The sequence below is a fragment of the Pristis pectinata genome, chromosome 1 (genome assembly GCF_009764475.1).
Source record: "Pristis pectinata isolate sPriPec2 chromosome 1, sPriPec2.1.pri, whole genome shotgun sequence".
Classification (NCBI taxonomy): Eukaryota; Metazoa; Chordata; class Chondrichthyes; order Rhinopristiformes; family Pristidae; genus Pristis; species Pristis pectinata.
This window is the reverse complement of record NC_067405.1, coordinates 78,683,009-78,708,066: the sequence shown is the minus strand read 5'-3', so window position 1 is coordinate 78,708,066 and position 25,058 is coordinate 78,683,009. Positions and strand designations below refer to the sequence as shown.

The following is a 25,058-nucleotide window of genomic DNA, read 5'->3' as shown; positions in this document are numbered from 1 at the left end:
GACTGATGAAGGCCAGCATGCCAAGAGCCGCCTTTACCACCCTGTCTACCTGTGATTCCACTTTCAGGGAACTCCCAGGTCCCTCTGCTCTACAACACTCCCTAGGGCCCTACCGTTCACTGTGACAGTTCTACCTTTCCAAAATCCAACACCTCGCACTTATCTAAATTAAACTCCATTTTTCATTCCTCTGCCCACTTAGTCAGCTGATCAAGATCCCCCTGTAATTTTTGATAACCTTCTTCACTGTCCACTATACCACCTATTTTAGTGTTATCTAATGTGACATGAAATCTCAAAAAATAAATTGATTAAAAACAGAAAATGTGGGAGACCAAGTTTCAACTGAAAGAGGTATCAGTATGCTCGTCTGATGAATTATATCTCTGTGATGAACTTTAGATGAAAGAAACATATCAAAGTAGCAAGGGCATAGATTGTACTCTGGGTTGGTGACCACAGTGCCCATAATCAAGAGTGCTTTGGTTGAACCAGTATTGACTGAGCTGGCTGAATCCTGAAGGACATGTTGCAGGACTGAGTTTGTGGCAGAGTGTTAACAGAATCAAAATGATGAAAAAGACAACTTGAGCACCTACTTACCAGGTGCATCTGCCCACAATACTTTTTGCTGGAGTGATCACTGAACAGTATTGGTGCATACACAGTTTTATCCTTACTGAGGATACCTTCCACCATGCTACATGACACTATCACCATGCTAATTCAAAAGAGAATTGACAGCTCAAAACTGGGCTGGCATGAGGGCATTGGCGGCAGTCAAAAGCAGGTGAATTGTAATCTGCTATGAATTGTACCGACATGGCCCAACATATGTCTCAACCAAGACCACTGGATCAGATGACCAAACCTGGTTTAATGAAGAATGCAAAAGAACATACCATACAAACATTAGAAATAGGAGCAGGAGTAGGCCATCTGGCCCGTCGAGCTTGCTCCACCATTCAACAAGATCATGGCTGATCAGGCCATGGACTCAGGTCAACCTACCTGCCTTTTCCCCATAACCCTTTATTTCCCTACTATGCAAAAATCTATAACTGTGGCTTAAATATATTTAATGAGGTCGTCTCTACTGTTTCCTTAGCCAGAAAATTCCACAGATTCAATACTCTCTGGAAAAAGCAGTTCCTCCTCATCTCTGTCCTAAATCTGCTCCCCTGAATCTTGAGGCTATGTCCCCTAGTACTCGTCTCACCTACCAGTGGAAACAACTTTCCTGCCTCTATCTTATCTACCTCTTTCATAACTATATGCTTCTATAAGATACCCTCTCATTCTTCTGAGTTGCTGCAATTATAGTACCAGGAGACTCAATCTCTCCTGATAGGCTAACCCCCTCATCTCCAGAATCAACCTGCACTGCCTCCAAAGCCAGTCTATTTTTTCTCCAGGAAGGAGACCAGAACTGCACACAGTGCTCCAGGTGCAGCCTCACCAGTACCCTGTACAGATGCAGAATAACCTCTCTGCTCTTAAATTCAATCCCTCTGGCGATGAAGGCCAACATTCCATTTGCCTTATTGATAACCTGTTGCACCTGCAAACCAACCTTTTGCGATTCATACACAAGCACTCTCAAGTCCCCTCCAAAGTGGATGACCTTGCATTTAGCAACATTGTACTCCATCTGCCAGATCCTTGCCCACTCACTGAACTTATCTATATTCCTCTGCAGCCTCTCCGCATCCTCTGCACAATTTGCTTTTCCACTTAATTTAGTGTCATCAGCAAATTTAGATATGCTGCACTCGGTCCCCTCTTCCAAATTGTTAACATATATTGTGAACAGTAGCAAGTCTGGCACCGACCTCTGCAGCACTCTGCTCATCACTGACTGCCAACCAGAGAAGCACCCATTTATCCCAACTCTCTGCCTTTTATTGGTTAACCAATCCTCTATCCATGCTAATACGTTGACCCAATTCCACCCAACCTTATCTTATAGATAAGTCTTTTATGTGGCACCTTATCGAATGCCTTCTGGAAATCCAAGTATTTAACATCCACCCGTTCCCCTCTATCCACTGCTCTCGTTATATCCTCAAACAACTCCAGTAAGTCTGTCAAATAGTTTGTCCTGAGTAAGTTTGTCCTGAATCCATGCTGTGTCTGCCTGATGGAACTATTTCTATCCAGATGTCTCGCTATTTCTTCCTTAATGATAGCTTCAAGCATTTTCCCAACTACAAAATTTAAGCAAACTGGCCTATAGTTATCTGCCTACATCCTTTTTTAAACAGTGGCGTGACATTCACTGTCTTCCAATGCCGGGACCTGCCCAGAGTCCAGAGAATTTTGGTAAATTATCACAAAGGCCTTTACTATAAGTTCCGCCATTTCTTTCAGTACCCTGCAATGCATCCCATCAGGACCAGGGGATTTGTCTACCTTTAGGCCCACAAGTTTGCTCAGCACTACCTCTTTAGTGATAGCGATTGTATCCAGGTCCTCACCTCCCATTGCATCCATAATATCTCTCTTTGGCATGTTGGACGCGTCCTCCACTGTGAAGACCGACACAAAATAGTCGTTTAAAGCCTTTGCCATTTCCACATTACCCAATATTAATTCCCCCTTCTCATCTTCCAAGGGACCTACATTCATTTTAGCCATCCTTTTCTGCTTTATAAAATTATAAAAACTTTACTACATTTTGTGCTAGTTTACTTTCATAATATATCTTCCCTTTCCTTATTGCTTGCTTAGTGGTTCTTCGTTGCTTTTTAAAGTTTTCCCAATTTTCCAATTTCCCACTACTCTTGGCAACTTTGAATGCATGAGATTTTAGTTTGATGCCTTCCTTTATTTTCTTAGTTATCCAAGGCTGGTTCTCCCCACCCTTACTGTCATTGCTTTTAACTGGAAAATACTTTTGTAGAGCACTGAAATCTCTTTGAAAGTCTTCCCCTGTTCCTCAACTGTACCACCATATAGCTTGTGTTCCCAGTCTACGCAAGTCAACTCCTCCCTCATCCCATTATAGTTTCCCTTGTTTAGGCATAATACACTGGTTTTAGACTGAACTATTGCATCCTCCATTTGTATGAGAAATGCAATCATACTGTGATTACTCTTTCCAAGAGGATCCCTATCTACAAGATCATTAATTTTACCTGCCCATTGCACAGGACCAGATCTAAGATAGAGTTTTCCCTTGTAGGTTCAGTAACACGCTATTCAATAAAGCTATCATGGATGCACTCTATGAAGTCATCCTCAAGACTGCGTCAACCACTGGATTCTCCTAATCTATGTGCAAGTTAAAGTTCCCCATGACAACTGCCTTTCCATTCTTACGTGCATCAGATATTTCTTGGTTTATTGCATCCACTTTAATGTTATTATTTGGTGGCCTATAGACAACTCCCACCAGTGATTTTTTTTCCCCTTTACTATTCCTAATCTCTACCCAGATGGATTCAACATTCTGCTCCTTAGATCTTATATCGTCTCTTATTATCGCCCTGATCTCATCCTTAATTAAGTGCGCTACCCCACCTCCCTCACCTTCCTGCCTATCCTTCTGTGTTACCTGATACCCTTGGATATTTAATTCCCACTCATCTCCACTGTGCAACTATGTTTCTGTATTGGCCACTAAATCATACCCCTTTGTACTGATTTGTGCCACAAGTTCACTGACCTTGTTTTGAATATTATGGGCATTCAGATAAAGTGCCCTTACATTCATTGTCCTTTTAGAATCTAGTAATCTTTGTGTCCTTTGTATTTGACTTTTCTGTACTCTTACTTTTCTCTTTTCTAACTTTTGTTTTGGCCTCTGCATTGCTTCCCTCTGTCTTTCTGCATGGATTCCCAGAGTAGCACTTGGTAAAACAGGGGTTGGTAACCTGATGAAGTCACTTCATGCAATGCTCAAGAACTAAAGCATTATGGTATATATTGACCTATGCAATTCCATAACCAACCGATCAGATCAAAGCAATCCTACCATATCCAATCCTGAATGGTAGAGGTCCATCTAAATGATTAATGGGAGTTTCATTGAAGGTCGAGCTGAACATTGAGATCCATGGAATTAAAGGGTCAGAAGCAACAGGAAACTGGCTTAAAGGCAAAAAGTTTTTTTTAACCACAAAAAGCCAAGTGGTAAATGGTTGGGAGTTGTGTTCCTATGGATCACTGCTGTTACTGTTGAATTTATGGTCATGGTCTACTGGGTAAGATTTCTAAATTTGCAGGGAGGATGGTAATGGATAGAAAAGACAGATAAGTTGGCTGATTGGATAGAGAGGTAGCAAATGAAATTTAACAAAGTGAAGTATGAAGTGATATGCTGGCAGAAAGACTAAGAAAAGAAAATAAAGGAAGAAAATAAATGGCACAGATCTAAGGGATGTAAAGGTACATGGGTGTACGTGTACATATATCCTTAAAATATAAGGCTATGTTGAAAGAATGGTTAGTAAAGCATACGGCATCTTGCACTTCTAACGGGACACAGTACAAAAGTACGGAAATGAAAGCTTTACAAGACATTATTCAGGGCACAACTGGAGTACAACGCCCAATTCATCATCCTTCAGGAAGGATATGAAATTCCTTGAGAGGATGCAGAAATTTTTTTTATGGGAATAGTTCCAGGGATGAGAGATTTCAGCTAAATAGTGTTGACTGCAGAAACTAAGGTTGATCTTGGAACAATAAAAGTTAGAGATTTGGTAGAAGTGTACAAGATCATGACTGGGTTAGATAGGATAAGTAGAAGGATTTTGTTCTTTTTAGCAGATAGTTCACAGACCAGAATTAACGCTCTGGGCAAAAAATACAAGATGCACCTGAGGATTTTGTTTTAAACATAGGCAGTACTTTGGGTCTAGAATTCGGTCTTTCAGGATGGTGGAAAAAGAATTAATCAGTCCTCTTGAAAGGGAAGATTGAAAAATCTGCAGTTGCCGGAAATCTAAAATAAAAACAGAAAATGATGGAAATACTCATCAGGTCAGGCCACATCTGTGGTAAGAGAAACAGAATTAATGTTGCAGGTCGAAGACCCTTTTGATTTTCACTTGCTTGTTGAATTCACTGCCACTTCTCTTCCAAGAGAAATGAATTAAGGAGAAAAAAGGCAACATGAGAAAAGAAACTCCTGAAAGAGAGTAAAAAAAGGTGCAATGGAATGAAAAGGCAAGAGAGTATTAAACAGTACGTTGGGAATTCATTGGCAAATTCCTAAAATGTCTTGCCTGATACAGTTCTTGCCCTGAGTTAAAATCTATCCCTTGTGTCAGCCATGGATCAGTAATAGAATTCTTGTCTCTAAATCAGAAGTTGGTTGAGAGATTTGAGCATTAATCCAGGCTGATAATTCAGTTCTTTACTGAAGGGGCATTGCTCCCTCAGAGCTTTTATCTTCAATAGACACATGGATGATAGAAAAATAGGAAGGGAAGGGTTAGATAGATGTTAAGAGCAGGATAAAATGTCAGCACAACATTGTGGGCCGAAGGGCCTGTACTGTGCTGTGGTGTTCTATGTAAGTTAATGTTTCAACCTGAAACATTAACTATGTTTCTCTTCCCACAGATGCAGCCTGACCTGCTGAGTACTTCCAGCATTTTCTGTTTTCTTTTCAAAAAGAAACAGGAAGGTAACTGGAATGTGTAGGGGAATGGACTTGACAGGACTCCTGTACTAGAAGCAGATTTAAATTTGAAGGGATGAACAGCTTTCTTCTATTCTGTAACAATCTACAATCTACAGATGATCTATGATCTACAGACTTACAAGCTAGAGAAGAAATTGTGGAGCAACACACACAAAATGCTGGAGGAACTCAACAGGTCAGGCAGTGTCTATGGAGGAGCACAAGTTGGCAGGTGAGCGGTGAGAGAGGGAAGGTAGGTGTGTGGGGGAGGAGTATGAAAGGAAATGATGCAAGAAGCTGAGAGGTGATAGGTGGAAGAGGCAAAGGGCTGAAGAAGAAGGAATCCAGGAGAAAGAAATTGCAGAGCCCTTGCAGAGATATTTGCTTCATCGTTAGCCACTGGTGAAGTTCCTGAAGACTGGAAGGTGGCTAATGTTGTTCTGTTGTTTAAGTGGGGTAGCAAGGACAAGCCAGGGAATGACAGGCTGGTCAGCCTGACGTCAGCAGTGGGGAAGTTACTGGAGGGAATTCTGAGGGACAAGAGTGACCAGCATTTAGATAGACAGAGTCTGATTAGGGGGAGTCAGCATGGCTTTGTGTGTAGAAAGTCATGCTTGACTAAACTTGTAGAGTTTTTTGAAGACATAACCAAAAAGGTAGATGAGGGTGGGGAAGTGGATGTTGTCTATTTGGACTTTAGCAAAGCCTTCGACAAGGTCCCCCATGGTAGGCTGGTCTGGAAGTTTGACTGTACTGTGCTGTGGTGTTCTGTGTAAGGGTCTTCAACCTGAAACATTAACTATGTTTCTCTTCCCACAGATGCAGCCTGACCTGGAATCCAGGGAGAGCTAGTGGGTGGATTCAAAATTGGCTTGGAGGTAGGAAGCAGAGGGTTGTGATTGAGGGTTCTTTCTCAGAACGGTGACTAGCGGTGTGCCGCAGGGGTCAGTGTTGGAACCGTTGTTAGTCATTATTTATTTAAATGATTTGGATGTGACTGCACAATGCTTGATCAGTAAGTTTGCACATGACACAAAATTAGAAGGTGCTGTTGATAGTGATGAAGGTTATTGTAGATTACAGGGGGATCTTGATCAGTTAGGGAAGTGGGCCAAGGAGTGGCAAATGGATTTCAATACAGATAAATGTGAGGTGATACATTTTGGAAAGTCAAAGCAGCATATGACTTGTACTATGAATGTTAGGGCACTAGGGAGTGAAATGGAACAGAAGGACCTAGGAGTACAGGTGCATAGTTTGTTGAAAGCAGCATCACAGGTAGACAGGGTGATGAAAAAGGCATGGCATGGTGGCCTTATTAGTCATGGCACTTGAGTACAGGAGTTGGGGGGAACATTATGTTGCAATTGTATAAGATGTTGGTGAGGCCGCACGTGGAGTACTGTGTATAATTTTGGTCACCCTGTTATGGGAAAGATGTAGCTAAACTGGAAAGAGTGCAGAAAAGATTTACAATGATGCTGCCTGGACCAGAAGGACTGAGTTATAGGGAGAGGTTGTCCAGGCTAGGTCTTTATTCCTTGGAGGGTAGGATAATTTTATAATGGAGGTTTATAAAAATCATGAGGGTTACAGATCAGGTGGATGGTAACAATCTCTTCCCCAGGGTAGAGGAGTCTAAAACTAGGTGACATAGATTTAGGGTGAGAGAAGAAAGATTTAAAAGGGACCTGAGGGGCAGCTTTTTCATGCAGAGGGTGGTATGTGGAACGAGCTGCCAGAGAAAGTGGTTGAGGCAAGTACAATAGTATCATTTAAGCACTTGAATAGTTATACGTGGGGGTGGGGCTTAGAGGGATATGGGCCGAACACAGGAAATTATGACTAGCTGGGTGGGCACTGTGGTCAGTGTGGACTCTTTAGGCCAAAGGGCCTGTATCCATGCTGTATTGCTCTATGACTCTATGATTCTGTGTGTTTGCAACTATCCTCAGTTAGTTTTGGCTTCTTTCTGTGTTTGAAGAGCATTCACAACAATATTTGGTGGCGAGTAAAAGATTTTGCCCCAGTGACTACAATGTTTGCTTCACTAAATGGTGGAGTGATAGGTTTGGGAGGTACTTCTGAATTGCTCAGTAAGTGAAATGTGGAAAGGACAAAAAGTGGATCATTAGAAGAGGTGAATATAGCACCTCCTAAGAGGGTGATGTTGTGACCTCAGTGATGGGGAAGACGGTTTTAATGAAAGAGCAAGGCCAGTAAAGAGGTAGAAGAAGTCATTTAGAACCTAACTGGAATGGGGAGAAATCAGTTGGTGGGAGGAGGACCTCAAAGGAATAAATAGGAAAAAAGGGAGAAGAGAACCTCAGTGAATCTGTGCAGGTGGACAGGGAAATTTAGATGACAGCGAGAAGTGGAGCTCAGTGAAGAAAAGGGAGGAATATGAACCAGTAAAGGGACATGGTGGAGAAGAAGAACACAACAGAGAGAAATGTAAAAGGGATGAACAATTCATTGAAAATGAAGAGGAGAGAAGGATTTCAATGGAAAGGGAAAGAAGATCTTGGTGCAGAACAACTGTGAACAATGAAGAGGACAGCGAAGTTAGGAACAGGTTTGTGAAAAATGGTTGGAACACCTCAGTGAATTGTCAATATGAAATGCAGTGAAGTAGGAAGAGGTATCTTAAAGATAAGGGTAACGGACCCCCATGAAATGAGAATGGAGAACAGAGGTCACCAGCAAAAGAGAGAAGACAGCATTATGGAAGTGTGAAAGGGAATCTCAGTTAAGGAGGAAGGAGACCGCAGTGGGGAAAGAGGAGCTCAGCGAAGTGAGGAAAGTGGACCTTGGTGAAGGGGAGGAAGAGGTCATGAAAAGGAGACAAAGTGTGGAGGTCAGCCTTAAAGACTAAAGAAAGGAGACTTCTAGAAAATGGAAACAGGAATTTCAGAGAAGTAAGGTGGGGAACCTTGGTGAAGTGGGGAAGGAGATCTCAGTGAAGGATGAAATGATCCTCAATTAAAGGTCGGCACAACATAGTGGGCCAAAGGGCCTGTATTGTTCTATAGTTCTATGAAGGAGGGGAGGAAGAGGTAAAAAAAACATGCAGAGTATCTCCATGATTATGGGAGGAGAAACTTCAGTGAAGTGGGCAAGGAAGAAGGAAGGAGACCTTGGAGTGGTAGGAAAGGAGACGCCACCAAAGGGGGAATCGGGTGAATCAAAGGTCAAAGTGTAATGATATGTGAAGGTGGGGAAGAGGACCTCAAGCAAAGTGAGAAAGGCAACAGTGAAGTGGGGAGAAAGGAGATCTCAGAGATATATGAAAGGGGACCTCAGTGATGGGCAAAGGTGGTCATCAATCAAAGCTGGCAGAGTGGAAAGAAAGCAGAGAAAAAAATGTTTTGTAGGGGGATAGAACATCATTTAATGGAGATATCAATGAATCTGGAAAGAGTGGGGGAAGGAATAGGATCTCATTGCAGGGTGAAAGGCCTCAATGAAAGGGTAAGTATACTTGATTGAAGCAGAATGAGTGTAGTGAAGGAAGAAGATGTGGACCCCAATGTTGGCAGAAAAGATCAATGATGCATGTGAATAAGATTTCAGTGAAGGATGGAATGTACCATTGAAATTGGGAAGGCAGTCTCAGTGCAGTGGGGGAAGAAGAGATCTGTGAAAAAGGGGAGCTCAGATGAAGTAGGATAGGACCATTGTGATGCTGTGGAAGAGATCAAGGAGAACAGATCTCATTGAGAAAAAAATGAGGAAGGTCCTTGGTAGCTACAGTGAAAGTACATTTTGAAGAGGAGGAGGACCCTAGCAAAGAGTTGGGGAGCGGGAGGGTGATAGAAAAAAATATTTTAAAGTCATGAAATAGGCCTTTGGTGGAATGAAAGTACATTTTGAAGAGGAGGAGGACCCTAGCAAAGTGTTGGGGAGAGGGAGGGTGATAGAAAAAAATATTTTAAAGTCATGAAATAGGCCTTTGGTGGAATGATAATTCATTTAAGGAAGGAATATCTTGGTAAAAGAGGGAATAGGAATGTAAATGAAGGGTTAGAAATTTCAAGCGGAAGCAGAGAATCCATGTGTTGAAAAGGAGAGAACAGTACAATGATCTTTTTCTCTTTCAAAATAAACTTTATTCATGATAAAAACATACAAAAGAAAGTGCAAAACATTTACATTCATGGTCAATACTTTCAGTAGTGTTACCTTCATTTTTAAAACCATAGCACCATTGCCATACGTGGGCCCCTGGGGTGATACACCATTTCAATGTTTGAGAGGCTTCCTCACTCGATTCGTCTCCTCCATGTGCAGTAGGAGTCTAGATTGTAGATTGTGTAAATTGAGAAGAAGATCACAGTGATTGTTGGCAGCTCGTAATGAAACTTATAGGAGGACGATACTGACTCGATGTCTACTTAGTCATGTGACTTGGGCAATCGTTTCCATGTTAGAGAGCCATGCAAATATCCGTAACTGGAGGGAGACCAGAACTCACATTTTATTTATTCCCACCAGACGTTTGAGGGTTAATTTCTTTATATCGCCGAGCCCGTACAACAGAGGGAGCTGTTCCTCCAGAACTGTAAATCAGACACAGCCTCTGGCTCACTGTCTGAACGTGGTGTGCCAGGCGGGCGTTTCCCAGCTTCTTTTCTGTGTTGTGTGTGTCTGGCTCCGGATCTCGCTCCATGTTCATGGTCACCACCGGGCCCTCTCGGCTCAGCCTACTGCTTCCCCACCATCTTCCCTCCCCAAATACAGCAGGGGGGACACACGGCAGCCGGTGCGGAAAATTAAAGTGAGTTGGAAATCTACTTGGCGGCGCAGACTTAAGCATCTTAACGTCTGCAGTCGCCTGGATCAGTCGGTGCTGGGGCACAATCTGGGAGTTTAATATAGGCCAGGAGAGAAGAGAACGACGCTGTGCAATCCACGGGGAGGGACCGAGCTGCCTCCTGTCCCCGCTGCTGTGCGAGTGGCCCAGGCATCACCCTCGCCCCCCACTCCGCTGACCAGCAGCAGACCGGGGTTGGGGGGGGGGGGGGAAGAGAAGGGACACACGAAGACCCACGGGAGGAGGAGGAGGAGGGGGTGGGGGCAATAAACCCGCGACCACGGAGCATTTTCTTTTACTTTCCTGTAGCGGCGGGGCGGTAAATGGAGAATTAAAGTGGAGAGGGAGAGGGAAGAAAATAGACGCATAAAACAATCTCCGAGCAGACGGAGAGAGCAATTTAAATGGAAGGGAAAAGCATCTGCACTTGGATGAAAAGAAAATCACTCAAGGAAGATTGAAAGTAATTTCGACCGGACTAACTCCCCGCTTCACGCCGAAGAGAAAAAAAAAATTGTCGACGGGAACATCTCTTCAAAACGCCACGGGACTTAATAAATAAGTGAACGTTTATTTTTCGCCGTTCCCTCAGAGCGGAAAAGCAGCATCGTCGAGAAGGAAAAAAAAACCGGGACATCGTCGGAATTTAAAAACACAGGGATTCCCCCCCCCCCAAACAAGTTTATATTTTTAATTTTCGATTCCGTCCTCCGACACAGAATTAAACTTTAAGGAAGATTTTAACAGCGAATGGAAATCTTCGGAATATTGTCCTGATCTTGCCCTCCCGCAGAAGAAAATAGTTTCAGAGAGAAGAGGATTTCCCCACCCTCTTGGTCTGGAAGCCGACAGCTCCCCGCCCCGGATTTTTAAATAACCGAAGACTTAAAAAGGAAAACAATTATAGGTCCAACTGGACCGAGAGTTACCGTAGAGGGGAGCCGCTTGTCGCCCGTGGTCCGGGCCCGTCTGGCTGGAGGGGCGCCTCTCCTTCAGGCCACCGACCGTTGGTCGCGCGGATTTAAAGCGGCGCCGCGAGCTGAGGGTCGGACGGACTCGGTCGGTTGGCGGGCCCGCGGTTTTCCCCGACGCGATCCCTAGGCTTTTACTTTCTCCTGGCTGCTTGCCTGCGGGAATGATGAGTGCCAGGTCCCGGGTTGTTGGCGGTGTGCTGCCCAGCTGTCATTAACCAAGGGGCCGCACACTTGACTGCACGACGCCTTCTGATTATTTTTGTAAATTCATCCTCGTTGGACATGGCTGCTTCCTTCTGCCTTCTCTTCTTTGGGATGCAGGCCGCCTTGTTGAGCGCCGGGGGCGGTAAGTGACTGATTTTTTTTCTCTCTCACCCCCACTCCCCCAGACTTCAGGGCCGGCGGGAGATGATTGCGGATTGCAGACAGGTTTAAAAAGACTGCCACAGCCTCCTGTGTGTCACTTAAAAGACCGAGTGTGCAGAGGATAGGGACAGAAGTGGTGGTAGGGACCAAGGCCGAGAAGATGGGGGAGGGGCGGCAGGGGAGCGAGGTGGGGGAGGGGGGGACGGTGAGGGCCAGGATGGGAGTGAGGGGAGGGAGAGCACGGAAGGTGTGAAATAGGGAAGGAGGAAGAGGAAGGAAGAATATAGGGTGGGGGAGAGTAGGAAGGGGAGGGAGACTTGGATGTGAGTGGAGGGAGAGGGTGGCTGTTGTTATCACTGAATCATGAATCCTGGAGTTGGCCTTCACGTTTTAAAATTATTCACTTTTGATTGGTTCTTGTGGAGAAATTCAGATGCATTATTTTCTTAAAACTGTCATCAATTCTATAGTAGTGGGAGATTGGAATAAGATCTGGTTTGGTTTTAGTTCCGATAAATACCTGAATATCCAATTCTCACGGTCTCCTTTGTGCAGTATTGCACAGCCCACATCTAAATGAATCAAGAGAAAAAAACATTTTGTTCACCAAGGTCGCATTGGCATCTGTACTTCAATCCAGCTGTACTATTTGTTTTCTTCTATTATTTTGTGCATAATTGTTGCAGTGTTGATCTAAGCTTGGTAGGGATGGGGGTGAATAAGGTGGGTAGAAGAAAGAACATTTGTTGAATGCATTGGGTTGCAGTTTTATGATGACACTGATGCAAGTTCTCACATTTATAACTACTATTGGATATCGGAATACTCTGGGTGCACTTTTGTGATAGAACATTGCAGAACAAGTATCCTGGTGGTGATGCTGGCTTTAAGGAAGCTTCCCTTTTTCCATTTGACTTGTCAGCCTGATTGTAAAATATCACCCAGAATTCACATGTGAAGGAGCATGTACGGTTGAGCAGATTTGCAAACTTGTTTATGCAATTGTCAGAACCCAGGTCCTCAAACACTTCTAGAATTGCACTTGGATTTGAAATAAAAATCACATGGATGACAAAGTTGTTCAAGGTGTGGTTTCAGAACATTCACTGGGCACCTTTTAGTTTTGACAGCACCCCAAAGGCCTCAAGCAACAGTTGAACCCTGCAAGTGGTGATCATATCCAAAATAAAGCAACTTCCAATTTGTTATGACTCAATAGTTGATGTGGATGTTTGGCATGCAATTTTTTTTGTTTCTTTTTTTAAGAAAAGACTTTTAGGAGATATGGACAGGAGGAATTCCATCCAATGGTGATTTTTAGTTTGAGTGAGCATATCTTCAGCTGTGTGTTCATTAACAGAAACAGCAATGAATGAGAGGACAAGAATGAAAAATGGTGCAGGTAGATGATTACAGATTGAGGAAATCTGAAAGATAACAGCTAAAACAGCTAAGAAGTTTACAATGGATTAATTCAGTGTTTGTGAAGAGGCAGGTTGAGTTGAGATTTATGTTTTAGTTGCTTGTTGATCTTTATATTTAGGGATGTAGCATATCTGAATTTCAAAAAGGCACATGACTACAGAATAGGTTGTTGCATAAAGAGGGATCTTGTGGGTTTGGGGCTAATTCAGTATTTTACCTTGGATAGAAAAGCAATTGTTTTCAAATGGGAACGGGAGTTGTGAAACACTGGAGAAGGCAAAGCTATGTTAAGAGGAAGAAGTAACTGTGAAATCAACAATTAATTATTCTTTATAATTATGATAGAAAATGGGGCAAGTGAGGAGCTAAGGTAAACTTGGAGCTGATGTGGGACTCAGCAGAAAACAGCTTGAATATGACATGCACACACAAAAATGGAAGCAGAAGTAAGCCAGCTGGCATTCATATCATCATGGCTAATCTACCTCGGCCTCAATTCTTTCCCTGTGCCAGATCACTATAGCCCCCACTCCTGTGATATTTCAAAATGTGTCTACTTCCACTTTAATTATTTCTCATGAGCTAGCCTCCATAATTTTCTGGGGCAAAGAATTCAAGAGATTCACTACCTTCTGGGAGAAGAAATTTCTACATTCCTACTTTTTAAATGACCAGCCCCTTGAAATTTTGCCCATTTATTTGAGATTCTACCTCATTTGAAAACATCTCAACATCTACCGTATCATGCTCCTAAGGATCTTGTGTTTCAGTAAGATCACCTCTTGTTCTTCTAAACTTTAAAGAATACAGACCCAATCTGTTTAACATTTCTTGATAGGATAATCCTCTCGTTGCAGGAATTAGCCTGGTGAATCATTTTTGTACTGCTTCCAATTACTATCTCCTTCCTTGGATAAGGGGACCAAACTGCATAGTCCTCCAGTTGTGGCCTTACCAATTCTCTTTATAATTATAACATATCCCTATTTCTAAACTCCAACCCCTTTGCAATAAAGACCAATATGCCATTTGCTCTCTTTACTTACTGCACTTGTCTGCTAACTTTTTGAGATTCATACTCAAGAATAACTCTGGACTTATTTGTAGTCTTTTTCCATTTAGGTAATAATCTGACATTAGACAATTTTTCAGGCTGGCAAGCATACCACAAGGATTGGTATTGACCTATCAGCTGCTGTGTAGTCTATATTGATAACTTTGTTGAAATGGAGTGTAAACTTTACAAGCATGCTGTGTTGCAAAGCTATATGGGAATGTGAGCTAAGCAAAGGATATAGATTGTTTAAGTGAGTGGATAAGAAGTGGAAGATGGTGGTACTGTGTGGGAAATGGGAAGTTATTTAGTAGGAAGAATTGCAAAGAACAATACTACAAGTGGTGAGAAGCTAGTAAATGTTGTTGTAGAGTTGTACTGGAACAGCAGAGACTGAGGGGAGACCTGATAGGAGTTTATAAGATTGAGGGTGATAGAGTAGGTAGCCAGTATCTTTTTCCCAGGGTTGAAATGTCTAATACTAGAGGGCATGCATTTAAGGTGAGGAGGGAGTAAGTTCCAAGGAGATGTGTGGGGCAGGTTTTTTTTACACAGAGTGCTGGGTACCTGGAATGTGCTGCCAGGGGTGGTGGTGGAGGCAGATATGAAGAGGTGTTTAGGCTCTTAGGTGGGCACATGAATATGCAGAAAATGGAGGGATATGGATTTATGTAGGCAGAAGGGACTAGTTTAGTAGAGAAACAAGGACTGCAGATGTGGAATCTAGATGAAAAACACGATGATGCTGGAGGAACTCAGCAGGCCAGGCAACATCCGTGGAGAAAAGCAGGTGGTCAACATTTCAGGTCAGGATGCTTCTTCAGGACTGCCGTAGTAGGCTTTTAATTACTAGTTTAATTAGTTTGGTATAGCATCGTGGGCTGAAGGGCCTGTTCCTGTGCTGTACTGTTCTATGTTCTGGAAGAATCTGGTTCTGCTGGGCCACAAGGTGCAGAATACTAATGTAGGTCTAGCAAGCAATTAGGAAGGGAAATTGTATGTTAACCTTTTTGCAAGGGCATTGGAGTACAAGAATAATGAAAACTTGCTGCAATTATATAGGGGTTTGATGAGACCACAGCTGGAGTACTGTTTACAGTTTCAGTCTCCTTATTTTGGTGGGTCGCAATATAGATTCACTGGATCCTGGAATAAAAGAATTGTCCCTTGAGGAATTGAGTCTGATTTTAGGTTCAGAAGACTGAAAAGTGATCTCGCTCAAACACAGGAATCTGAGAGGAGTAAGGTAGATGCGGAGAGGCTGTTTCCTCCAGCTGGAGAATCCTGAAGTTGGAGGCAAAGTTTCAGATTAAAAGACTTCCCTATGTTGAACTGAGATGAAGAGAAATTACTTACTTGAGGGTTATGATCTTTGAGAAAGTGTGCATTTACTCTCTAGGATGACAAAGAATAGCTTTTTGAGCATGGTAATGGTCAGTGCATGCTAATATGTATTCCTTGTCAAAATTCATGTGATTTGTTGGCCACTTTTAATTTTCTCAGTTCGTTATAATATACTGAATCCTGTAGTCAATAAGCAGAGTGTTCTTTTGTATATTGAGTGCATATGAATTTGTGTACTGTTGTCTATTATTCCATTTCTTGTTCTTGTCTTTCATTTTTATTTTGTGAAGATATTATTTTCCACACAAAATTTTCACCTTTCATCTTCAGCTCCTTCACCTTCCTTTCTCGCACCTTGTACTCTGTCTGCAATTATTTTGGTCTTGTATCATAGAATCATTACAGCACAGGAGGAGGCTATTCAGTTCATCAACTCTGTCATCCTGTCCCCCTGTTCCTTCTTTTTCAAATCATTCTTGGTTCCTCGATTTCTTTCTCTTTGCTGCTTGTGTTCTTCAGTTTAATGGCTTCCATTTTCTGATAATTTTATTCTACAGTTAAATTGCACGTGGAAGGATGTGGTCTGTGTCTCTACTTTCTTGAATACTCGACCAGTATTACACCATAACTTATATAATTACTACACTAATTATTGTATATATTAATTTATTAATATTATTATATTGGCATGGAAGAAGGAAGAATCACTTTATTACTATGATTGCTCATTATTGTCGCATGTACCGAGGTACAGTGGAAAAACTTGTTTTGCATACTGTTCATACAGATCAATTCATTACACAGTGCATTGAGGGAGTACAAGCAAAACAACAACAGAATGTTACAGTTATGGAGAAAGTGCAGTGCAGGTCGACAATAAGGTGAAAAGTCATAACTAGGTAGATTTGGGAGGTCAAGAGTCCATCTTATCGTACTCAGGAACCGTTCAGTAGTCATAAGAAGCTGTTCTTGAGCCTGGTGGTACACGCTTTCAGGCTTTTGTATCTTCTGCCAATGGGAGAGGGGAGAAGAGAGAATGTCTGGGGTGGGTGGGGTCTTTAATCATGCTGGCTGCTCTACCGAGGCAGTGAGAAGAGTAGACAGAGTCCATATAGGGGAGGCTAGTTTCCATGATGTACTGAGCTGTGTCCACAACTGTCTGCAGTTTACTGGGCATTGTATTGGGCTGTTACCCAGCCGCGAACTTAAGATCGATTGGTTGCTTATATTTTAGTTGGAAAATGATCCGGAAAAAGAGGAAATACATTGGAATGGACTTTGCACCTGTGAAGAATTAATTTTGAGAAGCTGTGTTGAAGTCCGAAAAATATTTCAAATTAAGCTGGAAAATTTAATGGGTTACAATATGCCACTTTTACCTATTTAAAATAATTATGCAAGTTATAGAGTTTGTTGCTTCTACATCTTGATGCTGACTAAGTGTTTCTTTGAGATAGACTTGCTCAGTATGAAAAAGTCTGTTTCTGATGTAGTACCTGGTACAGTATAAGAAGTGTATTCATTTATTGAGGCCCGAGCAGAGAATTTTGTACCTTCATTAACCATGGATGAGGTGGCAGAAGACTGGAAGATGGCTAATGTTGTGCCTTTATTTAAGAAGGGCTGCAAGGACAGGCTGGTGAGCCTTGCATTAGTGGCGGGAAAGTTACTGGAAGGGATTCTGAGGGACAGGATTTATTTCATTTGGAAAGGCAAGGACTGATTAGGAATAGTCAGCATGGCTTTGCTCATGGGAAATCATGTCTCAAATTCAATTGAATTTTTTGAGGCGGTGACCTCAGGGCAGAGGATGTTGTCTACATGGACTTTAGCAAGGCCTTTGACAAGGTCCTGCATGGTAGGCTGGTCCAGAAGATTAGAATACTGGTCCTCAGGTTATGAAAACCCGACGTGCACAGCGACTACATACAACGAGTGTTTGAGAGACCGGTGGAATGGATCTTCTGGTTGCTGCGGGGCTACAGGCATCTTCTGCTGTGTGGGAACACCATCTTGCAGAGAATCTGAATGGTTGAGTTAACCACTTTGGTCTAACTACAGTTTGCCCTTAGTTAGTCTATGCTTTTATTTAAATATATGCCTAGGCAGCTGCATTTCTGATTTGTGAACTGTTTGAGTAATGAACAGTTCTTGGGAACAGAACCCTGTTATTGCCTGGGGAGGACCTGTACATGGGATCCAGGTGAGATAGAAAATTGTATACAAAATTGGTTTGGTGGTAGGAGGCAGAGGGTGGTAGTGGAGGGTTGCTTTTCAAATTGGAGACCTGTAACCAGTGGTGTGCTGAAGGGATTGGTGCCAGATCCTTTAACATTCATCAAATATATTAGTGATTTGGAAGAGAATGGAGGTGGCATAATTTGTAAGACTGCAGATGACGCCAAAATTCGTGGTGTAGTGGATAGTGAAGAAGGTTGTCTAAAGTTACAACAGGATCTAGATCAACTGGGAAAGAGGTCACGGGAGTGGCTGCTGGAATTTAATTTAGATAAAATGTAAAGTGATGCATTTTAAATGGCATGGGCCTGGGGCGATGTTGTTAAACAGTGAGATACAAGTACATAGTTCCCTGAAGGTGGTGACGCAGGTAGACCGAATGGGGAAAAAGGCATATGGTATGTGTGCCTTCATCGGTTGAGATACTTATATTGGAGTTGGGATGTTATGTTTCAGTTGTACAAACCATTGGTTAAGCTGCACCTGGAGTATTGTGTGCCATTTTGGTTGCTATGCTGTAGGTAGGATGTGACTAAGTTAGAGAGGGTGCAGAAAAGATTCACAAGGATGTTGCCTGGACTGAAGTCTTTGAGTTATCAGGAGAAATTGGACAGGCTGGGACTTTTTTTTTCCCCTGGAGCAAAGGATGCTGAAGGGTGACTTTGTAGAAGTTTATAAAATTATGAGGGGCATAGATAGAGTAGATAGTCACAGTCTTTTTTTCCAGGATAGCGGAGTCTAAAAATTAGAAGGCATAACTTTAGGATGAGAAGGGAAGATTTAAAGAGGATCTGAGGAGCAGGTTTTTCCACATAGAATGTCATGGGCATATGGAGCGAACTGCCAGAGGAGCTGGTAGAGGCAGGTACAATTACAACATTTAAAAGACAATTGGACAGGTACATGGATAGGAAAGGTTTAGAGCGATATTGGTGTAAAGTAGGCAAATGGGATTAGCATAGATATGCATCTTGGTCAACAAGGACGAGTTGGGCCAAAGGGTCTGTTTCTGTGCTATATAAATGTATGACCCTCGAATCTACTCGTGATAATGCTGATTCAGTTCTAACGTAGTATTTGACTTGCTGTAATAATGCCACTTCAGTTATAAACCATGTAAAGCTTATTACAACATCCTAACTGTGTAAATTCAGTTGGAAGTGTTCAATCCAAGCACCAAGTGCCAACAATAATAATTGCCTCTGTCATGGTTAGACTAGCCAAGTTACAAATTGTTGGAGCGGGGTGCCCTTCTGAAAAGTTAAGGTTCCTTAGCCAAGTTCCTTAGCCAAAAATTACATTCTGATAACCAATAGTTCACAAAGTACATGGAAAATTGTCTATAAAGGATTATAATTGACTTTTCATCAGCTTTCATATTCTATTTGTTGTTCATTTAAAACATTGCTTCTTTTGCTGAGTGCAATGAGCCTTGATAGACTGAGATTCCACATCTTTCATATTAGCATCCAACGTGGAATTGGAAGTCGGAGCTTAGATGGACTGTGTTGGGGGAAGGCTGTTGATCCATGTTGAGTGCAGTTGTCTCTTTGCCTCACACTAGCTTTTCAGTAGGAGTTACTGGCATTGATAGAGTTGGAAACCTTTGGCTGATGTTTTCCTTTGTAGTCCCAAAACTATGTGCGAAGGTGATCCTGATTGACCTTATGTTTGTTAGTTGGGTACTAATTAGGATTCACTAGTGGAATTTTGTGATTTTTGTTTTAGTTAGACTATCTTTACTATCTAAACTATTGGAGAGCTGGCTGTAATGAAGTGTCCAAGATTTTTGTTTCTATTCCTGTTGCTCATTTCATAATTATATTTAAATACAGTGTCTGAATTGACCTTATGGAAGCAGCTGCATTGCTGGAGTTGCATTTGTACTGTGTGTGTGTGTGTGTGTGTGTGTGTGTGTGTGTGTGTGTGTGTATAAACTGAACCATTAGAAGCAGTGAGTGAAGAGCTCAACTTATAAGGGCTCTCTGCCAATTCTGCTCAGTCAATGCCTGCAAGTAGGATGAGGCCGCACAGTTTTATCAGTCAATAGCCTTATGGTCTTTTCATAATCTTCAAGTGCCGCTTGCAAAGTGGTGTTCATGTGGCCCAGGGAGCATGTTGATTGCCCTGTAGACTGTATTTTTTAAAATAAGTTTCCGTAGTGATCTGCCATAGCATAGCACTCTTGACTGAGTCAGCCAGATGTTGGTTTAAGTTCCAGTCGAGAGATCGAGTCATAGAATCATACTGCACATAAATGGGCACCATGGCCCACCATGCTGACCATCAAGAACCCATCTATTCTATATCTATTTACCAGCACTTGGTCTGTAGCCTTCTATGCCTTGGTGATTCAAGTACTTGTCTAAATGTTTTGTAAATGTTGTGAGAGTATGTGCCTCCACTACCCCATTGAGCAATGCATTCCAGAATCCAACTACCCTTTGGGTGGGGGAAGAAATCCTTCTCAGATCCACTCTAACTATCTTGCATTTTACGCCTCAGTGCAGCAAAGAGGGAAGACTGCATTGTTAGAGGGTTTTGTCTTTTGCATCGTCTCTCAGTTAGATCCAAATGGCTTTGAAGAATGGGGGTGTTCAGACCAATACATTTGTCCTGATGTTCCTAAAGCAGAATATCTGGTCACTCACATTGCTGTAGAAGCTTGTTGTGTGCAAATTGGCTGCCGCATATTTGACATTCTAAGTAAATATGCTTCAATAGTATTTCACCTGCTATAAAGTGCCCTGGGATGTCCTGACAAGAACTTAATAATTGCAGACCCTTTTTTTTAGTGAAAACAGCCTGATGTAATGCTATATGATCCTGCTTAAGTTTATCTGGGATTTGACATGAATGATAAAATTGGCATTAGCCCACTGTTTAAGGGTAAAAAAACACCAGACAAAATGATGGAGGAACTCAGCAAGTCAGGTAGCATCTAAGGAGGGAAGTAAACAACCGACTGATGTCCTGATGAAGAGTCTCAAACCGAAATGTCGACTGTTTATTTCCCTCCATAGTTGCTGCCTGACCTGCTGAGTTCTTCCAGCATTTTGTGTGTATTGCTTCAGATACCAGCCTCTGCAGAATCTCTTGTGTCAAAGAAAAAAAATCAGCATGCTTTCGTGGCAGGATTTGAGATGTAATACTGGAAGAATGATGGTTGCATTTCCAAGTTGACTAGAAGGCTCAGTGCAAGAGAAGAAAGAACCAAAAAAGAGGGTTGTACCTGTTGGTGGTGAATGCATTTAGCATTTGATGTAAGGTCTGAGAACGATGAAAATCTGCAGAGATTGAGTTGGCAGGAACAGGAGAAGGAGATCCTGGTCTATGAAAATATGGGGAAAAACAAATTTATGACAGAAAACTTTGGTATTGGAGCAGCTGTTTAGGTGTTCTTGCACGCAGGTGCAGTCTGAATCAATAGATCAAACGTGCACAATTGGGATTGATCTATTAGCCTATTCTTCCTTCTGCTCTCCCACCTCTGCTGTGACGTGGAGAAATGAAACATAGCTCTGTCTTGTCCATGTGCTTTAGTTGTTTGGGGAAAATGGGTGAAAAGGAGGAAATGATTTTCACTCCCTTGCCTTTAGTTATTGCCAGCTATGCTATACTTAATGTATTCCTTCTGTATGTTTGTTTGCTTATGAAGGACTTCTTTTTTGTTAGCATACATTAAACCATTTCACCTCAATTTTTCCACCGTACTTTGTAATCTAGAGTGAAGCTCCTTGCAGCTTCAGGACATGCTTTGAATGGCTAATGTTTCACATTACTGTGACCTGGTGATATACAGTGACAGATCTATGCTCATGTACCGTACCACAATGTTAAAATGACAAGCCTGTGTAGTATTTCCCTCTGATGTGTAACTGACTGATCCTTAGTTGCGTTTTGAAGAACGTCAGAGTCAAGTAACTTTGCCAGGCTTGTGTAATCTTAGAGTCCCAGTCCACATAGAGGAAGGAAATTGTATTCGTATGGCATCTTTTACATTTTCAGGATGTTTCAGCATTTCGGTGCTAATTACTTAGTAGTCGGGGTGGGAAAATGTCTGCAAATTATAGATGTTACTGATAAAGACTTCACAATAAAAATTGTTGCCCCATCTTATCTATGAAGCAGTGTATTGGAAGCAAATAGGTATATGTAGAGCTTGTTTATGTGGAAAGAGATGATCTGAAGGACTGAATCAAAACACACTAACCACTAATAGAATAGATAATGAGGACTTTGATAACTGCATGTATGAAAATATATGGGTATGTTTTTTCCTCCTAGTACATGTGTGGATTTGAGGAGGATATTCCACAATCCCTTTTGATGGACTTGGGCTTTAGTGAGATAAAAGAAGGTCATGCTTTGTACTTGGTGCAATTGCGTGGTGCGGATAACATCTATTGTGCCATCCAGATGGACAAAATCCACACTGCGATTTGGGGAGCAGCTCTTTGGCCACTCTGAGGTGGCATTTGAGGACTCTGGCAGTAACTTTCTCTGTGGCATACAGCAAGGAGATCGGTTGTATTTACCTCTGTTTTTGAAGATGGTCATGATTATGGTATCTTTGAGGTTGCTCGACGTGCCCTCCACTTCCATGTGTGAATTTAGGACTGAGGTTTCCAATTGCCAGGTTTTAGAACAACATCAGGGGTACTGTTTCTTAGTGAGCCTGCCTTGCTGCCCACAGAAATTCATCTCCAGTGTATGTTTGCTTCATAATGTCTTGCAATACATGATTCTAATCAACGGATGCACAACAAATTAAATCTCGGTGCAGATTGGTGTTGAGCAAAGCCCCATAATTGGCCAAATCCTTTTTTTCAATCTAAGTTGCCATTGTGCTGCACCTTATTGCCAACAAGCTTCCAGTTAATTTATGATTAATTTACAGAATTAATTTTGAGGAGTTAATTTACAGAACTATTGAGAAACTGTTGAATGTACTCCTTCATCACTCCAGAACCAAGGTAATGCAATCTCAGTAGTTGAGCTGCATTATGTCGATGATGTGTGCGTGTACCGTGGCTAAGCTCCAAGTCATTATTGACTCACTCACTGAAACTAAGAGGACAGGCCTTGTAGTCAACATCTGCAAAACCAAAGTGCTCTAACAACCTGCCTCCACTGTATAATGCCACCCTCTGACAATAAAGGTACATAACAAAACCCTGGAAAACGTGGAGCACTTTCCCATCACAGGTGTCATCTCTCGGCAAAATCTGACATCAATGATAAAATTTACCATTGCCTTTGGTGTTCCGGCACAATGATGGTTATCTCAGGAAAAGAATGTTTGAAGATCCAGACTTCAAAACCGACACAAAAGTTCAGGGTCTGCCAGCTAGCATTGATTCCTGCCCTCTTGTGTGTTTCTGAGACTTGAACTATATATAATACATAGGAAAATATCACCAATGCCACCTCTGCAAAATCATCGAAATCCACAGGCAGGGTAAATGAACCAAGCTCGTCCTCTCCCGGGCCAAAATTGCCAGCACTGAGGCTCGAGTTACACTTGGTCAGCTTAATTGGGCAGGCCATTATTTGCCCGACTCCAGATTTCTGAATAAGATACTCTGTATTTTGTGTTTCATCACGAAAAAGGATTATCAAGTGGACAGAAAAGATTCTAGGGTGTTTTTAAAAGTCTTAATGGAAAAAGTGCAAAATCATTGCCTTCTTCTGAGAATCCTTGGGCCATGACTGCTGAAAGTGGAAAAGGAGCTTTTGAGTTCACATTGAGGACTTTGAGTTTATACATCAGGAGCACCGAAGCCAAGTGTAAATGGCAGAGAGAGTGCATCATTGTCAAAGCTACCCACCCATCACCCTTCAGATACATTCTGCCCCACCTATGGCAGGGCTTTTGGGTCCCATGTTGGCCTCAAGTAATTTGTCTGAGAACCCATGAATTAGAGGGAAGCAAGTAATTCTCAACCTTGAGGATCTATGTGAGAAAAAGACACTGTAGCTTTCTAGACTCTGCCTGTTCTACCAAGGTAAGAAACTAGATCTAAAATTCTAGTGAAAAACTTTAGTTTTAAAATTTTTACTTCACTTCCTGATCTTTGGTGACATTTCCATTGGCACAGAAGGATTGGTGCCATTGGATTTGTGGAGTATTTGATCACTGAGGTCTTTTTTCATAGAAAATTTCATGTCTAGCCTCCTTTTGAAGAGAAATTACCCAACAGAATATTTATTATTCGAAGTGATGGTCAGTTCAAACATCTATTTTGAATGAAGCAGCTATTTATTTGAGGTTTGCTCTTTTTATTTTGATTGTTTTGTTGTCTAACCTACATCATCCTTAACAACTTTTCTTCAAAATTTTGTCTTTGCTCCACAAGTTTGTATTTAGTGTTGATGTCTCTTGTATCTCTTTTTATATGTATAGTAACTAGAAGTTAGAATTTCTTCAAAAGGTTTTACTGTAAGTATATTGGGTCCAATTCTTATGGCCTGTTGGCCTAATCATGCATAGAACATGAAAACAGTACAGCACAGGAACAAGCCCTTAGGGCCACTATGTTTGTGCCAACCATGATGCGAATTTAAACTGCCTGCACATGGTCAATATCCCTCTGTCCCCTACCTGTTCATGTGCCTGTCTAAATTCCTTTTAAATGTCGCTGTTGTATCAGTTAATTGTGCAGGGGAGAAACTCCCTTTCCCCTCCAGACTGCTGTATCAGCTTCAGCAGCTGTCAAATCCAGTGTAGCACAGACATAGCCAGATTAACACTTTAATTAACAAGATTGCCAATTGATGATACCCAAGCTCAAGATAATAGCTCAGCTGTATTTGTGATTCATGTGAACTAAATTGTATTATTCCAAATTGTTTTGAGGTTGTGTAAAATCTATTTTACACAGAACCTTGCAATAAGTAGAAAGAGAAGAATCTATAATCAGTTTGGCCTGGGTTCAAGTTTTAGCCCCTAAGATACCCAAGAAGTACATGCTTGACCTTCTGTGGCACATAAGATTACAGATTATTATCACATAATCAGCAAATAGCTTCTCATCTCCATATTGCTTTTCTTTTGAGTTTACTCACATATCATTGATAGGATTCTAAAAACTGTGCATTGTACTCGAGCTTGATTTTTGGCAGTAGGTTGTAACAGGTTAACTCTTTAAGATGAGTTGTAATATTGAATATGGCATGATCCGAAATTGACTTGAACATTTTAATAAATTG

The 25,058-nt window shown here is 41.8% G+C and overlaps 1 protein-coding gene across 1 annotated transcript in view; it reads left to right on the top strand.

The window, feature by feature from the left end:
• Nucleotides 1-10,101: 10,101 nt before the first annotated feature.
• The window catches only part of LOC127568367 (bone morphogenetic protein receptor type-2-like), a 205,877-nt gene continuing 190,920 nt past the window's right edge, over nt 10,102-25,058 (top strand). Inside the window, 1 exon segment of the mRNA XM_052012028.1 lies at nt 10,102-11,765. Coding sequence (XP_051867988.1) covers nt 11,702-11,765 — 64 coding nt within the window. The 5' untranslated portion in view covers nt 10,102-11,701.